The 16,737-nt window shown below is 54.9% G+C and overlaps 1 protein-coding gene across 9 annotated transcripts in view; it reads right to left on the reverse strand.

Annotated features, from left to right (window-relative positions):
• Positions 1 to 16,737, reverse strand: part of CRACR2A (calcium release activated channel regulator 2A) — a 163,549-nt gene that overhangs the window by 11,673 nt on the left and 135,139 nt on the right. For 5 of the 9 annotated variants that reach the window (XM_022577328.2, XM_022577329.3, XM_022577330.3 and 2 more), the window contains 4 exons: positions 14,141 to 14,459; positions 10,604 to 10,736; positions 5,364 to 5,445; positions 5,140 to 5,254 (listed from right to left, as the gene is read on the reverse strand). In XM_022577328.2, coding sequence (XP_022433036.1) covers positions 5,140 to 5,254; positions 5,364 to 5,445; positions 10,604 to 10,736; positions 14,141 to 14,459 — 649 coding nt within the window. Of the gene's footprint in view, positions 1 to 539; positions 743 to 3,655; positions 4,774 to 5,139; positions 5,255 to 5,363; positions 5,446 to 10,603; positions 10,737 to 14,140; positions 14,460 to 16,737 lie in introns of those variants that run through there. The other 4 variants (XR_016394848.1, XM_089920152.1, XR_002645097.2 and 1 more) reach the window with 3 other exon arrangements.

Raw genomic sequence — 16,737 nt, forward strand, 5'->3', positions numbered from 1 at the left:
AGGTGGGCTCCAGAGCTGGTCTGACACACAAGCAAGCCTCTCCACCTTCCACCACTTCAGTTGCCTTTCTCTGAACTTGAACTTCGTGGAAGACAGACTTGCTGAAATTCAAAAGATTCCCCGTCTCTGACTTTGGCTTACAGAAGCTGTCAACTCAGAGCAAGGGCTGGCTTTCAGCTCAGGACGTGCAGCTGTTGCATTTGGTTGGTTGCTGTGCGTGCGTGCGTGTGTGCGCGTGTGTGTGCGCGTGTGCGTGTGTGTTAACATCTATTTTTTAGGAGGCAAGAAAAAGCACTTAGTGCTATTTCTCCAGAGGCAAAACAAAAAAATTTCTCAGCACATTAAAGCATGCATTTATGCTCAGAAGAAAATGACTGCAAAATTATATATTGGGGGTTTCCATATTTATCCGCCCCCCCGGACGATGAGTCAAAACAAGATTTATTTGCGTAGTTCGTTCTCACCCGCCAGCACTTTGAGCTCAGCTCGGAACGTGGCGAAAAGAAAAATGAAACGCTGTTTTTTGCCGTGTGCTGTACCTTGTCAGCGGTGGCAGAGATCACAGAGCGAGAGCTAGTCAGCCGTCCAGGAAGGGAGAGGAAAGCTGCAGAGCTATAAAACAAGAGGCTACGGGAGATTAATCTCCATGGTTTTTTTCTGGCTCAGAGGCACTGGTCTTGCTGGTTGATGACTTGGGTCAGATGCCACTTCCTTGATGTACAGGCCTAACAGGACAGTGCTCCTGAGGATGACAGAAAGATCCAGACGAGAAGTTAACACGCCAGGACTGCAGACATTGCGGACCAAACATCTGGATTCGGGAGGAATACCAGCCCATCGGGCTTGTACCATATCCTATCTTCTCTACCTGACACAGGCCCCAAAGTCTTCAGATGTCCAGGGTGCCTCACGGTCTAAACATGGGGCCCTTAGAGCCTGACGGTCTAAACATGGGGCCCTTGGTTTCTCCTCTAGATTGGACTGGTTAAACCAGCACCGCGGAGCCGAGGTGTGGTGGTCAGGAGGGTGGGGGATGCTGAGTCGGTAGGAAGGTCTAACTGCTTTGATTCCCTGGACGTGCACAGGAAAGCTAAATGGTGGGAGAATCAGCACAGAGCATGTGCGGGCCCCGCTTGGGTCTTTCCTGCAGGAGACCTGCGGGCCAGGTAAAGGTGCTGAGGTGGGAGAGGAGGGGTTGTGGGGCAGGACACCTCATAAGGCAGAACAGTCGCCCCTTCTCTTGTGCCCAAGGCATTCGGTTCCCTCTGGGCTGGCAGGGTTCTCCCATCCACACACACACCTGCTCCATCCCGGCCCCCCAGAGAGTCGAGTGCCAGACCCTATAGAGCGCGGGGGCCAGGAGGAACCTTCCAGACCCTCTGGTCCACCCCTCCATGGAGTGACTGGCCCACGTTTCACGGCCAGGCGGTGGCTGGGCTGAGACGATGAGAATGTCCTTTGCAGGGAACTCCACGCCTCCCCAGCCGCTGTTCCTGCCCGTCGCAACCTAGGAGTCAGTTTTTGCCGTGTATAATCCGTGGCAATGTCAGCCCTTTCCTTGGGTACGGCTTTTCAGGTTGATGGGGGAAGGGGCGCTGGGAACAGCTGGCCACCATTCACTTAATAATAAGGCTTCTGAACCCAAAGCCTGTTATTAAAGCTCCCCCTCCACCCTCCCTTCTCCTGGCAAGGGGCTGGCGAAGCGCTGGGAGTGCTACGGAAATTCAAGGTGTGCCACAAACATCAAGGGCTGATTATTTTCAGTTCCCCTCCGATCCAATTAGGTGTCAAGTTTTAATCTACCACCTGACGTCTCTGATGGCTGGTTGCCAAGGCAGAACGACTTAGCTTTTCAAGAGTCTTGAGAACAACTGCATTTATGACGCCATGGGTCCATATCCTCAACACACAACCCCACCTGACAGCCTCCAGCCCCTGCTCGCAGAACCCTGGGGCTGCTGCACCGGTGCATCACACTGAGTCCTCCAGAGCGCGTGGCGCAGGCTGGGTATGTGGGTTGTGCCCCGCAAATTACAAACATCTTTGAAAAGGATTTAGAATCTTGCTTCTCAAAGTGTGGTCCCTGGACCAGCAGCGCTGGCTTGTTAGAACTTGTTAGAAATGCAGCATCTCAGGCCCCAGCCCGCACCTGCTGACCCAGGCCCTGTATTTTAACCAGGTCTCCAGGAGATGCTTCATGCATATTAGAGTTTGAGAAGCACTTGTTTAGGCTGGAATCCATGGTGGCTGAGAAACAAAACCACCTGGGGGACTTTTGCTGTTTTTGTTTTTTGTGTGTTTTGCATTTCCGGGACCTGAATCGTTCTCTTTGGGCCCTGGTGTCTGTTTTGTTCGAAAGCTTCACAAGTGATCCTGATGTCCATCTAAGTTTGGAATCATCATTTAAAATTTACCGGTACCTTCTGCTAAAATTTTAAAGCAGGAAAACGCAAACTACAAAGTATACAGAGAAGCGCCGTCCACATAGGGATAATTCTGAGTTAACCACAGGTGGATCTGCCATCTCAGCTCAGCTTCCACTGGGGAGTGGCTTTGGCGGGGTGCGTGCCGGTGAAGCTTCCCAGCTCTACCCCGGGCAGGAACAGGCCAGCCACGCAGTGCTCGACCCAGCTTTCTGCAGAATGGCCAAGCTCATGCTTCAAGCTGCAACGATGACCCTCTGACATTTCTTCACCTCCACCACCACCTTCCAATTCAACCAGACGTTCCACTTCCTGGCTAGATCCCAGGCTCTCTGCACAACAGGGGCCTTAGAAACTACAGCCCCCCCTACTAAGGGCAGAAAGTGTAGTTCTGTAAGCTTCTCTCCATCCATCCCTACTAAGCCCAGACTACCTGCATTGCCTCTTCCCAGCTCTAGTGCACGGCTGCCCCTCCCTATCTGCAAGGGATTGGTTCCAGGACCCCCGCGGGTAGCAAAATCCACGGATGCTCAGGCCCCTTATATAAAATGGCGAGGTACAGTCAGCCCCCAGCCCGGAATCTGCAGGTTCCGCGTCCTCGGGTTCAGTGCACGTGGAAACCCCACTGTGCATTTATCAAAATTTAGATAACGGGGAACGATTAAATGTCTGTGGCTGGGAAAAGAACAGGAGACCTTGATCAGGTCATGGCCTCAATTTCTTCATCTGGAATGAGATGGCTGTATTATGTCAGTGATTTTCAGAGGGAAACCCTCTTGTCTAACAAAATTGTGGCTGAGCTTCCACTAAGCAAAACTGAAAGTCATAGAGGGGTTCTGAGGTGGGGGGAGAAGGCCCAGACCTGTGACGACCACCCTTCCCTGCCTGTCTCTGGCTGTGAGAAAGGTCAGCCTGGTTCCGGGGCTCCAAGGAGGAAAGTTTCAAAACCACTGGGTTAGGTCATCCCTGAAGTCTCTCCTGGTGCTTAACTTCCGCGAGGAAGAGAAATCTGCTGGTGCTATCAAAAATCATGTCATAGGGCTTCCCTGGTGGCGCAGTGGTTGAGAGTCCGCCTGCCGATGCAGCGGACACGGGTTCGTGCCCCGGTCTGGGAGGATCCCACGTGCCACGGAGCGGCTGGGCCCGTGAGCCATGGCCGCTGAGACTGCGCGTCCGGAGCCTGTGCTCCACAACCGGAGAGGCCACAACAGTGAGAGGCCCGCGTACCACAAAAAAAAAAAAAAAAAAATCATGTCATAAATTACAAAGTTTAAAGAGGGTTCACTTCCGGATCACCCCACCATCTGTCTCCACTCTTAGCTCGGTATAGAGCCATTCACTACATTTCCAAACGTACATTTTCTCTATTGTGTTTTAGACGCAATAATTTTGAAAAATAATTTGTATTATCGAGCAAATTTCTGAGAAACTCTTGCATCTGGCTTCCATTCTTGCTCCTCATTTTTCTTGGTAACGACAAGGATGTAGATTAACAGGAGAGAAAGGGTGGCCCATCCAATCCAAACTTCAAGAGAAACAGATTTTGGTGCGAGGAAGCACAGATCTTAGGGTGGAAACCAATGAAATGAACAACCCCCGTATCCTGCCTGCACGGTGACACGGCACCCATGCACGCGTCCAACATCTGCCCAGCACTGTGGGACCTGAATACCGGTCACGATGACAAAGCTGTGCAGAGGGCGGGGCCGGGCTGGCAGCTGTGCCCTGGGCAGCAGGGTGGCAGCCTCACTGATGAACAGGTAAGGGGCTGGGCAAGGGCCGCGGGCTTGAGCAGAGGGTTGGACATAAGCTCCAGGGGGAGAGCTTGAGCAGAGGGTTGAACACAAGCTCCAGGGGGAGAGGAACACTGTCTCTTTTATCTGGTGCTACAATGCCCGGACCCCAGAACAATGCCTGGCAGCGTTTAGAACAAATAAACGAACAAAGCATGGGTCCTGCTGATGGAAGGAGCTGGGGCCATTTGACTGTCTGTGAAAGAATCGGGAGGGAGGGGGCCTGTAAAAAATACTAAGTGGCTTGGCACACTGCCCTTGGCCTTGAGACATCTGCATTCAGTGGCAGAGAAGGACATGCAGGTGGTCGGGAAGTAAAAAGCGCTTACAAAGCAGCATGTTGCAAGGATAACAGCGAGAAAGCAGAGTCTTACAGAGAATCCAGAATTCAAGGAAGAGCCCCGTGTCTCGAGGGCCCGGCCTGAGATGACTCTGGGGTGAGCCTGGGTCCCGCACATTGCAGATCAGCCTCCCCTCCTCGTGCGAAGGGCTGTGACCCAGGCCCCCAAACCGTGAGCACGACGGTCCTGGGCTGGTCACGGTGGGACCCCCTGAAGCTAGAAAAATGCAGGAGAGGCGGTGGTGACTCAGTTTAAACACCTTGGGACCCCATCCATCCTTGACACTTGACACTCCCTCCCCTAATCCTACCCCACTTTTCACAATCTTAATGACACCATTATTGGCTTAATCGGTATTTGTCCTGTGTCCTTCCCCCAGCCCCCTCCCCCCATGAGGGCAGGGACCGCACCTCTCATGTTCACCTTTGGGTCCCCAGTAACCAGCCTGGGGCCGGGCACTTGGGTGGACTGACGCATGGACGCCTGAACTGGTTTTTTCCCGGAGAAGGTGGGGTGTGAGTCAGGTGTCCAGAGAGGGCAGCAGGCCCAGGAAGAGGGGCCGCCCGTAGGCCCCCAGCTCACCTCCACGCTGCTCAGCCACGGCCGCACGGCCAGGAAGGACTGCCTGGCTGTGAGATCATACATGACCACGACGCCGTCGGCCTTGCGGAAGAACTGCTGGGTGATGCAGCGATACCTGCGCAAAGGGCCGGGTCAGGTGCGCGGCCTCTTCTGCCGCCACAGCCCGCCCCCGCGGGGAGAGGAGAGGCGGGGTTACCTGGGGGGCGGGGGGGGGGGATCCTCACCTCTCCTGCCCCGCCGTGTCCCACAGCTGCAGGGCCACCCGCGAGTCGTCCACACGCACGGTCTTCATGCGGTAATCGATGCCTGTGGGGGGAGCCCAGCATCAGGTCCAAGTCCGGAACCCACGCCCCAGCCCGGAATCCCATCAGTCCGAGGGCGCGGCCCTCGCCCTGCAGCTCCTGACACGTGGTGTGCGCCGGGACAGAGCATTGGACCGGGAGGCCCGGGACCTGGCTCCTGGTCCTGTCTCTGCCACTGACCGGCTGTGGGACCTTGATCCAGTCACGGAACCTTTCTGAACCGCAGGCTACTCACTGCAGTGTAATCCAGACCCTCTTTAGGGATCGAATGAGATCACATATGGAAAAGCAATCTACCAACGGAAAGAATTATCATTTACTCCCTCCTTGGGAAGATGAAGCGACAGAAAGACTGTCCTCAGATTCCTTCCTCACTCCCTCCCTTTTCTTCTTTCTCCTTAAAATGCTTTTCAAAGTTCCCACAGTAAAATCCGAATATCCCTGGGGGATGGATCACACTTCCAGACTCCCACTGTGGTGATGCAAAGGTAGGTGGGGGAGGAGGGGCGAGAGGGGAGGGCTTGACAGGTGGAGGGAGGGACAGAAGAGAAGGAAAGCGGTGGGGGCGGGAATCAGAGGCAAAGCCCCCTTAGAGATGGAATCAGAGCTCCTAATCCCAGCCATCAAGCCACTTGCAATCCTCCCTCTGAGGCTGTGACCCTACCTGGAGTCATGGATCCCAGAGAGAGGGTGCAGGGCAGGCAGATCCCACAGCAGCCCTCAGACAGAGGACCTAAATGCAGGTGCTTTGATAACAAACATTCCTCCCTCCTACACCCTGTGAGAATGTTCACAGATGCTCAACCAGGTTTAAAACGCTTTTCCCCCTTAAGGCATCAGATCTTGGAACCAGAGGGCATCCCCTCCCAACCTCTAAAAGGCCCAGCCTCTGGGGTCCTTACTCTGGAGGGCTCAGGTAGGGACAGCAACAGCAGCCTGGCCAGACAGAGACAGACAGACAGACTGACAGACAGACAACCAAGAGGCAGTTGATGGAAAAGGGCATCCCTGCCACGGTCTCCAGGCAAAGGCGAGTGTGTGAGGGGCCGGGCAGGGGAGGAGAGATGGGAGGGTCATCCGCTCCTAGAATGTTAGCAGGACTGCAGAGGCCCTGGGCTCACAGAAGAGAGTCGGAGAGAGGATGCGCGTGTCTGGGTGAGGAAAAGAGGGACGTGTCCCATTGGTAGAATGCTTGGCATCCCCAGTTTCCATGTGCCACCTCTCCCTCTTCACCGCGCTCCCCTGAGACATCCATGTGCGGGTTGCTATCTGCACACACATGCACACACACACACGTACCCATCCTCACACGTGCACACACGTGCACCCCTCTTCTCTTCCCAAACCATAGGAGGATAAAGAAGCAGGAGCCCAGCCTTGCCCGAGCTGGTCAGCAGCCTCAGTGAGTTGCAAACCCAGTTCTGAGGCTCATTCCTCTTTTCATGGCAGTACCCTGGGCACGGGGTCCCTGGCAGCTCCGTTTCACCTAGAAAGTCCAAGGCTAAATGCTCCCATCAGAACAGATGGAAACCAAACCCAAGGGTGTTTTCTTAGCTAAAGCAGTAGGGCTTCCCCCATCTGTGCTCTGGGAGGCCAGGGGGCTGCCCACAGCCTGATAACAACCCATGGGAAAGCCAGCCTCAGTCATCACACCTTCGGGGCCTGATCTGAAGCCCCCGAGGATGAGCCCTCTCTCTGATGGAAAGGCAGGTGGTGGAGGGACGGCTGGGTCCCTCGACCTCACTGGTAATCGCTCTGCTGGTGGACGGGGAGCTTGGCGAGTGTCCGCTGGTCCACGAGGTACCCCTCTCTGCAGCCTCAGACCCGCAGGCCGGGAAGTAGACGAACAAGCCCAAGGGATGAGTGGGGTTTGGGGGGACACGGGGTGTCAGCGTCCAGCAGGTTGCACAGAGTGACGAGGGACCAGAGGGATTTCTGAGACCGCCTCCCTCCCCCGCACCCGTTCCAACGGTCCGGGAGCCCAGACCTCATGTTCCTGCCTCAGTCCTGCCTCTGACCAGCTGTGTGACCTGGACGATGTGACTTCCCCCCATCTGGGAGGCTTCGCTTTCCCCATCTGTAAACTGAGGTGTGACAGGGGTGCTGGAGGGGAGTTGGGTGTCCATGATTTTACGTCCAGCTGTAGCGTTCGGCAAACACGTGGAGGTGACCCCCGACTTGCAACCTCAGTGGTTCCTGAATGAGGACTGGACCTTGGGGGCCCCGTCACCGTGGAGTGTGCTGTGTGTGGGATGTGTGGGTCAGAGCTGTGGGTGATGGACCCCAGGAAGGGCGTCCTTTCTGGACAGGACAGGTCATTCCAAGCAAGAGGGCTTGGGAGCGGGGAGTGCCAGCGAGCTGTCCCAGAGGGGAAGCTCTCGGGATTTCTCTGTGGAGTTGAGGAGAGGGATGGCAACGGACTGGTGCCCAGGAGAGGGCAGAAGAAACACCTTGGGCCATGGGCCCTGGTTTAAAGCAGGGCCATGAACCAAGGCGGGGCCTCGGGAAGAGCTCTGGACTCAGAGTCCTGGGTTCTAGAGCCTTAGCCTCTAACAGTCAGTCTTCTCATTGACAAAATGAGCTCCAACGTTCTGCAAGAACCGTCGTTTGACGTCTCCAGGACACCCGCAGGGCCCACCCACCTGCTTTACAAGGGATCCGCTGGTGCTAAGGTGGGGAAGGCAGGGGCGCCCCAAGACAGACTGTTGCATCATGGAAGCCACTTCACGCACAAGCCGGAGGTCGAGGACAGGTCACGTGCTCATGAGGGGCTGTCCCTTCGGTGATGGAGGAGAGCTTTAAGGCACCACCGCGCCCCTGTTGGTGCTGTGCTGAGGGTCCAGGGCTGCTGTGCTCGACAGGGGTTGGCCTGCTTGAGCCCCGGGAGCCCAGGACTCGGTGGCTCATCTGTGTCTTTAAAGGGAGCATCTTCCAGGCGACTGGTGTGACATCAGCGCCCTGACACGTGTGCCGGGGAGGCTAATTCCAGCTGCTACTCTGGCTCGTTTTGCACAGCTCGATGAAGGGCGTCCCAGATTTGGAGACTTTGATATTTTTCCCCTTCCTAAATTGTAGGTGTTTCCATAATTGGCCTCCTGGGGAGTGCGAATTAGTCTGATTTTCTCTTTTTCAGAGCTTTCCATCTCGGGGGCATCAGTTGGAGGTGTAAGCAGACCCCGATTCCCTGATTTTACCAACGGGAGAGGCAGCAGGTGCACTGCCGGAGGGCCGCCCCTGGGGGTGCGGCATCCCTCCCCTGCTCCCACAGCCTATGCCCGAGCTGTGACCTCAGGTTCTGTGGCCACCCCATGGAACTCTCCAGGGAGGGCCAGTGCAGCTCTGCAGCCGCTGTTTCCTGTGTCGCCACACTCGGCACACGGGGGTCACTCCTAGCCATCCCTTCCGGCCGCATGAGGCCAGGCTCTTCTGAGCCGTCTTCCCATCAGAGTCCCGATTCTTCACCGTGGGATGCACCCATTCTCTGGGTGGAATGGGGCGGGGTGTGGGGCAGGAGGGGGCTCCGGATTTGGAAACTGCAGAGGCTCAGCAGTAAGAACAGGGCGCCTACAGTCGTGGGAAGAGACCCATCTGTAGGAAGAAAGTTGGAAGGAATGGCCCGTTCAGGTTATCCTGGAGGAAGAGACCAGACTCTCCCCAGGCAGGCTCTGGGGCAGGAAAGTTTGTCTCGGATTGTCTTGGAGGGCCAGCTTGTGAGACCTCCAGGGGTCAGAGGTGGTCTGGACAGAGCCCTGGGCTTGGAAGCAGTCTTGGCTGGCCCGGTTCAAATCTCTCATTTTTTTCAGGTGAGGAAAGACTGAAGCCGAAAAGGAAACACCTCCTCCCGAGGTCACACAGCTGGTCGGTGGCAGAGCTGAGATGAAGGCCCGGGACCTCCGATGCCCCATTGGACCTTAGCGGCCTCCCCTGCCTGTGCTAGCCTCTGCCCGCCTCCTGTGGCAGAAGCTGGGCTCTGAGCACGCACAGCACAATATTGTTAGGGAGGCAGTGGGCTGGGACAGCAGAGGTGCATGTGGGGTTGCGGGGGGACCAGTATCAGCACGGCCAGCTGGTGGGAATGAGGACCCGTCTCTGGGCCTCAGCGTCTTGGTCTGTCCATTGGGCTGATAGCAGTGCCTGCCTTTCAGGGTTGTTGGGAAGACAGATGGAAATGATAAATATCAAAACCCATGGTAAATATTCAGATCATATCAATGTATTCTTGTTAGTTCGTTTGTTTGGTTTTTTTTTTTTTTTGCGGTACACGGGCCTCTCACTGTTGTGGCCTCTCCCGTTGCGGAGCACAGGCTCCGGACGTGCAGGCTCAGCGGCCATGGCTCACGGGTCCAGCCGCTCTGTGGAGTGTGGGATCTTCCCAGACCGGGGCACGAACCCGTGTCCCCTGCATCGGCAGGCGGACTCTCAGCCACTGCGCCACCAGGGAAGCCCGCAGTGTATTTTTAATATAGTTGACTTAGCGTGGTTAAATGGCACATAGAAGGCACCCAAAGGATTCATTTTTTTTGCTCGAGTGATTCACCTGGGGAGAAACTAAAAGGTCAATATGCCCTTGCGTCTTCCCACATACTCCAATGCAAGGAGCACCTCTGGGTGAAGGGGCAAAGGCTCCTATCTAAATGCAGAATTACCCGAGATAATAATGGAGGCGCACGAAGCCCTGGTCAGCTATTAGTAGCTGAGCTTAACGAGTGTCTACAGTGGACTCCAGCTGTTACCCAGCATGCCCGGGATGCAAGATGAGGAAATTTGATGGGTAAAAGAAGCCCCCAGAGCACTGTCCTCCATCCTGCCCGTCTATACAAGTGTGCATGCATGCGCGCGCACACACACACACATACACACACACACACACACACACACACACACACACACAGAAAGTGGGGAAGGGATGATTGAAGACAGACAGGCTCAGAGAGGGGACAAAGGGCCGGAAGTCCATCTGTGCCAACTTCAGAGCCCCTCATCTTGGGCATAGGAACCGTTCGTGGTCCCATAGCCGTGGAGCACCAGGCAGAGGGGGGCCTCGCCTACCAGCCCAGCCCTCAGCCCCTCCTACGGGTCTCCAAGTCCCTCCCTGGGCACCCTTCTCACAGCCGCCCCTTCCCAGAGGTGGGCTGGGATGCAGCCCAGGGCCGAGAACTCACCCATGGTGGCTGCTGAACCCGGGGAGAACTTGCCGTCGCAGAACCGGCTCAGGAAGGACGTCTTCCCCACGGAGGAATTGCCCACAAACACGATCTTGAAGAGCCGGTCTGGGGTGGACACAGAGCCTTCCTCCTGTGGAAGACAGACAGCAGGGTCAAATGCTGGGACGGCCGCCTGCCACCCCTGCCCCTGACCTGTCCCTGCGGTGTCCAGGGAGGGACCCGCAACCAGCACCGGGGAGGCTGCTCGGGCCTTGGATGCAGGAAGCTTCGGGCTCAGCGCACCAAGGCTCCTTCCAGCTTCAGCAGTGGGAAGAGAGACTTTCATTCCACCACCACTGCTGCCCACGTGCTGCGCCGCAGGCCCTGCGCTGGGCTGGGCATGTGGTGCAGGGAAGGCAGCCACGTGTACACATAGTCACGGCACGATGTTCCGAGTGCCCAGAGCACGGACCAGGAATCAAGGGTCTCGGGGTGCAGGGGCGCTCTGGGCTGGGCCTTAAGGAGGAAGCAGAGATTCTCTGCAGGGGCTGGGTGGGGAGGACAAGGTGGAGTGCTTGAAGGGGAAGGGGAGATATAGAAGATATAGAAGGCTTATCTATAACTCAGGGGCAGAGGCATCCCAGGCTGGGGTCGGGCCTCTCGTTTCTGCCCCGTCACTGAAAACCTGGACCGGATGGAAGACACGCTCGCCTCCCTGCATGCTGCCCTTCTGTCCCAGCTCACCTTCCATCTAGGGTCCCTGTCTGCCCTGGAAATAAGGCAAGACAGTCTCCACTCAGTAGCTTGGGAAATCCCAAGATGCCAGGCTACGGGAAGAACTTTCCAGAACACAGTCATGGTGGTCCTTCTCCACCCGGCAGCGGGACAGACTGGGAACTGGCCTGCCTGTTACTCTGGTGTGTACGGCCCAGCGGGAAGTGGACTTGCTCCAGGATGCTGGGTGAGTGAGAGGCAGAGTGAGGACCGGCACAGGGCCCTTCCTCCGAATGGTCATTAAGTCCAGAGAGCCGCGTGCTCCCCCAGCACTGCCAGGCCAGATGGGGAGGCTTTTTAGAATCTATGTGGAAGTGGATTTGGGGGATTAGCTCCTCTCACCGAGCAAATACTATAGCAGAGTAGCCACAGATATTAGCAGTACTTGAATTTCAGAGAAAAGCCATTAACAGCCTTTGGGGGAGAAATCAATTCCATGCTGTACTTAGGAGGGAATTCAAGGTCAATTACAGAAACTTAAACCCAACTTTAAAAAAAAAAAAAAAAGAGAGAAACCCACACTCAGAAACGCTGCCCTGGCCCCAGTTTCCTTATTCCTGCAATGCACAAGCATCACTCTGCCAGGATCGTGCTCCATTTGTCCTTTGCTTGAGACCAAAGCTCAGTGCAGCCATTGGCCCACCCCAGGCCCAGGGACGGTGGGAGGAGATGGTCTTGGCTGCAGAGGCGGTGGCTGACCTTCTCTGTGCTCCCCTCACCCTGGCCCCCGCCTGCGGCAGGACACTTATTCCGCAGACAGGATACGATCAACCCGGTGATGGTTCAGTTTGGGGAAGGACCCACCTCACAGGAGCAGCGAAGCTATTCCAGTTCTTGCCCTTAACCTGGGGGACAATCCACCTGCCCGCGAACAACAGTGAGACAACAAAATTGGGGGGAGGGGCTGGAGAAAGGCTCCCTCCACTGGCAAGTCAGGGAATCTGTTCCCATTCTCCTTCCCACCACTGTTTTTATTTTTTTAAAGCTTTAAAAAATGAAAGTAATACATACTAATTTCTAAAATTAGGAAACTTAGCAGAGAGGAAATTAATGACTATTCATAATTTACCCCCCAACCCTGAAATGGTCACTATTCCTATTTGGATACATTTCTTCCAGGCTTCTTTTTCTACATAGATGAATCAATATATGTTTTTTTGAGAGAAATTTGAGATACTATGTATACTTTATTTATATTATTATATATAATATAAATTTATGTATAAGTTTCTATTTGTTCCTATGTTACTGAATTATATATAAATATTTCTGAGTCACTGAAGTTTTCCAAAAATGTGATTTTTAATAGCACTATAACATTCTATTAAATTAATATAGTCTAATTTATGTCCCTATTGTTGTTTTTTCAATTATTTGCTCTTATGCACTTACATTCTTGGATTAAATTTTTGTCTGATTTTGGTTATTTCCTTAGGAAAGGTTGCTAGAAGTAGGAGGGCTGGTTCAAAGGAGGTGGACTTTTAAAGTTCTTGATTCCTATTATCAAACTACTTTCCCGAAAGCTGGTACCAATTGATGGCTCAGCGGCCTTGCAAGGGACCCTCTGTTGAGGCTGCTGTGTGACTGACTTCCAGCAGACACACTTCCTCTCTGCTGCAGTTTCTGTCCCAGCTAAACAGCAGCGCATCCCGGTGCAGCCGGTGGGGATGCAGAGCGGTGGGTGCGAAGGCTGGGCTCCCCTCACTGCGGGCTGGGTGGGCCTCCTCGCTCTGTGCTCTACTTCCCCACCCGCCTAAGGGGAGAACAGATCTCTGATGCTCGTCATCCAACAACCGCAAGGACCAGCTGCCATGGCAGACACGGACGCTCAGCCTCTTCCTTCACCCCGTCTCCCGTGGCCCTCTTAACACTTCTTTCACATTTGGGGGGCTCTCGTGGGGTATTTAAAGCCCCATTTGTGCCCACTGCCAGCAAGTGTAGTCTGTCCACTTTTGGGGATGTAGAAGGGGGTGTAGGGGGGCTGCCCCACCCACCAAGGGCCCTTCAGAGGAGTGGTTTGTAGGCATGAATCTTAATCCAGGCCCAAGAATGATAACCGAGGCCAAGAAGTCCCCGTGCAGGGGCTGGAGAGGGCTTGCTGGCACGCACGCCAACGCCTCACTCGGACCGCTCAGCTCTGAAGGCCGCCACAGGGTGAGGGAACTGTTCTAGAGGATCCAGTGGCGGGCAGGGGGAGGGCTGAGGGGCCAGTTCCAAGGCCTGGGTCACAAACAAGGTAAGGAGTATCACTTGTGATCCAGAGGAGGACGGTCCACGAGGCCCCCTTCTCCCGGGGAACACAGCGGGAGAGCTGGTGGGGGGCGCGGGGATGGAGGGTGGGAGTGCAGCGTCACACTGCCGGGAGGGCCGAGCTCATTAGGAACCGAGAGAAAAGCGATGGTAGGCAGACTTCCCCCGCAGGGACTGGCCTGCAGGGGGCGGTTACAGAACGGACCAGAAGAGGTACCCTTTTTAAAGCGTGTGATAGCTGACGCTAATTGCCCAGCAGAGGCTCGGTCCTACTCTATAAATGCAGAATCTGAATCAGAAAAAAACACATAGGGGCCAACAACAGAAGTTGTTAGGAGAGTGTCCCCAGAGCCCCGAGTCTCCATCATGACACTCGGCAGAGTGGAGAAGGGTGGTGCCCGAGGGACACAAACTTGGTGCATCACCAGGCCTGCTGAGTCTGGCTTCCTGAGTGGCCTTGGGGCTCTTGGGCTCACACTCGAGGGACAAGGCACAGGGTGACCTACAAGCCAGTGAGGGATGCACCCTTACCTTAGACGGGGTCTCTTTTCCGACAGGCTGCCCTTGGGGAGACGCAGGCATGAGGTCCAGAGGTCGGGACGGCCCGATTTGTCCCTCCGCCCCCCGGTCGGAGGCCTCCCCTTCTTCCGGGCATTGGCCCAGTGGCTGCTCAGAGCCGCCCCCCAGCAGCTGGGGCAGCGGGTCCTCTTCAATGGACATGATTCTGCGGAGCGGCTGGGGCAGCAGACCCCCGGTCCCCGGCCCCTCTTCTGTAAGGGGGTGCCCACTCAGGCCCAGGGAGCTTCTCCTCCGCAGGATGCCAAACACATCTTCCTCCTCCTCTGACTGGCTGTTTTGGAGAAGAATGAAGAGTGGGGAGAATATTGTAAAATGTATCTGAATGGAAGCTGGGGGTCTGTGACAGAGAGCTGTGGAGCACACTTTTTGGGGGCAGAGAGGAACCAAGAAAGGGAAAACCAGACCCAGCATTGTTTAGCTCATTCGTTCAATGTCCTTATGATGAGGGTGAGATGAAGGTGAAGGTGATGATGAAGGTGAAGGTGGTGAAGGTGAAGGTGATGAAGGTGATGCTGGCTCCCAGGTATTAAGCTAATGACAGTCAGCAACAGATGCACACAGCCCCCGTCCTCGTGGAGCGCTTGGCTTAGCAGGGCTAGAGCAATCATGACTGTTCCAGACTGTGGGAAGTGCCACAAAGGAGAAGTAAAGGTGTGAAGAAAGAAGCATAACACATGTGGAAACAAAGCATCCTGGGTTAAAGGTCGGTGGCCTTTGCCCTGGTCCCATGCCAGCCCTTACCAGCTGTGTGTCCCCAGGTAAGACACCAACTCTCCAGGCCTGTTTCCTCACCCTTCCGCCCTGCCCACCTCCCCAGTAAGCCAGTGCATAAGCCAGACCTGTTAGGGAAGCAGCCCTCGGGGATGCAGGCGAGGGGGACCACTGCTCTGGGAGGGACCCCGGCACGGCAAGCGTCCACCACCAGCTCAGGGTGGGAAGGAAGCCCTCCACCCGCTTCTCCTTCCTTTCTCCTTAGGATCAGGAGTGAGTGGCCTCAGAGGCCTGAGTGCACGTTTGCTTCCAGAAACACCTGAGCAACCAGAACAAGGAGAAGCAGCGGGGGGGTGTGCAGCACTCGGGCACCAGACGTGGGTCCAGGGCACGGGCTGTGTCCCCAAGGTTTGTGAGCAGAGGCCCCGCGGGCCCTCCTGGTGCGGCCCCCTCTCAGGCCTTTATGAACAAGTCAAGCTGAGGACTCTTTTACGGGGAGGAACTTGAGTCCAGAATCGAAACACACACACACACAAACACACACACACACACACTCGAGAACTAGAAAATCGAGCAGGATGCGGTGGTGAGGCGGAAGTGGGCGACGGACACAGAATATGCAGCACAGGGAAAGCCCCTTCACTTTGCCCCAACTCCCGCCCCCCCGCTCCTAGCATTTCTGGCCCCTAAGGACCAAAAACAGAAAAAAAAGAGAAAAAAATGCATGTATCACTGTTCTGAACTCCGGACACTTCTAAGGTAAATTAAGGTATAGCGCTTGCTCACAAAAGTGCTGACTTAGCTTGGATCCCCTGATATAAAATAAAGGATCTGTAGCAATTCAAGGACTCTTACACTTATTTATAAAATCAGCTTTTTACAGAAAATGACTGCCATCTTTCCAACAAATTTCTTCGACATTCTGACGAGCCTACTAAGTGCCTAGCCACTTGAGCACACAATTAGTGTTCCCATCTGCTTTCACTCTGCTCACACACACGCGTGCACACGTGTGAACACGTGTTGTGAGCGTGTACGCACGCGCACAGATGCAGAGCATGGCTTTTCAAAGGCCTTGCAACTAGAAAAGAAATGGGCACTGAAATGACCCTAAATGAAGCGTTTCTTACTTGGGAAATTCTCAAGCACTATTACACTCTGGAATACCTTCAGCTTAGCCTGACTAAGCTCCTTTTTGGTTTTGCCACAAAATGCTATGCACCAGTGGCAGACAGCGGTCACCTCTGACAGAGTCTGCATGGGAATTCGGGGTTTGCAATTTATCGATTACTCATCAATTATTGTCTGTGTCCTCCACTCAATTATAAGCTCCATGAAAGCAGAGATGGGGTCTATTTTGCTCACTCCGTATCCCCAGCACACGGCACTGAGTCTTGCACAGGGCAGGCACTCAGTAATGGATATTAAGGGCAGGACTCGTGTCTAATTGATCTTTGGAGACTTCCCAGAACTCAGAGAATGTCAGGTACAGAGTAGGCAATTGGCCTCTGCTTGTTGGAAGCACATATTCCATTCCGAGGAACCAACAGGTGAACTGTTGATGCAGGAATCTGGCTCCCATGTTGTGAATCCTGGTTCAGCGATTTAGAAGAGGAGTTCATGATGGTCAGGTTCAAGGTCTTGAGCCATCAGCAGATTGACATCCCCAGGGCACCTCCGCTTGGCATGTCTATTTCATGCTTGCTGTCCCCAGGGTCTCCCGGATGAGCAGGTTCACACACTTTGTCCCGGGTTTGATACGTGGGGATCTGGCAGCCTCCACCTCTCTGTGGCCACATCCATGGGAAGAAGCACGTGCCCCAGAGAAGACAGGGCAG

Source organism: Delphinapterus leucas, chromosome 11 (assembly GCF_059928025.1).
Source record: "Delphinapterus leucas isolate spDelLeu-1000000601 "Yukka" chromosome 11, BTC_Dleu_Yukka2, whole genome shotgun sequence".
NCBI lineage: Eukaryota > Metazoa > Chordata > Mammalia > Artiodactyla > Monodontidae > Delphinapterus > Delphinapterus leucas.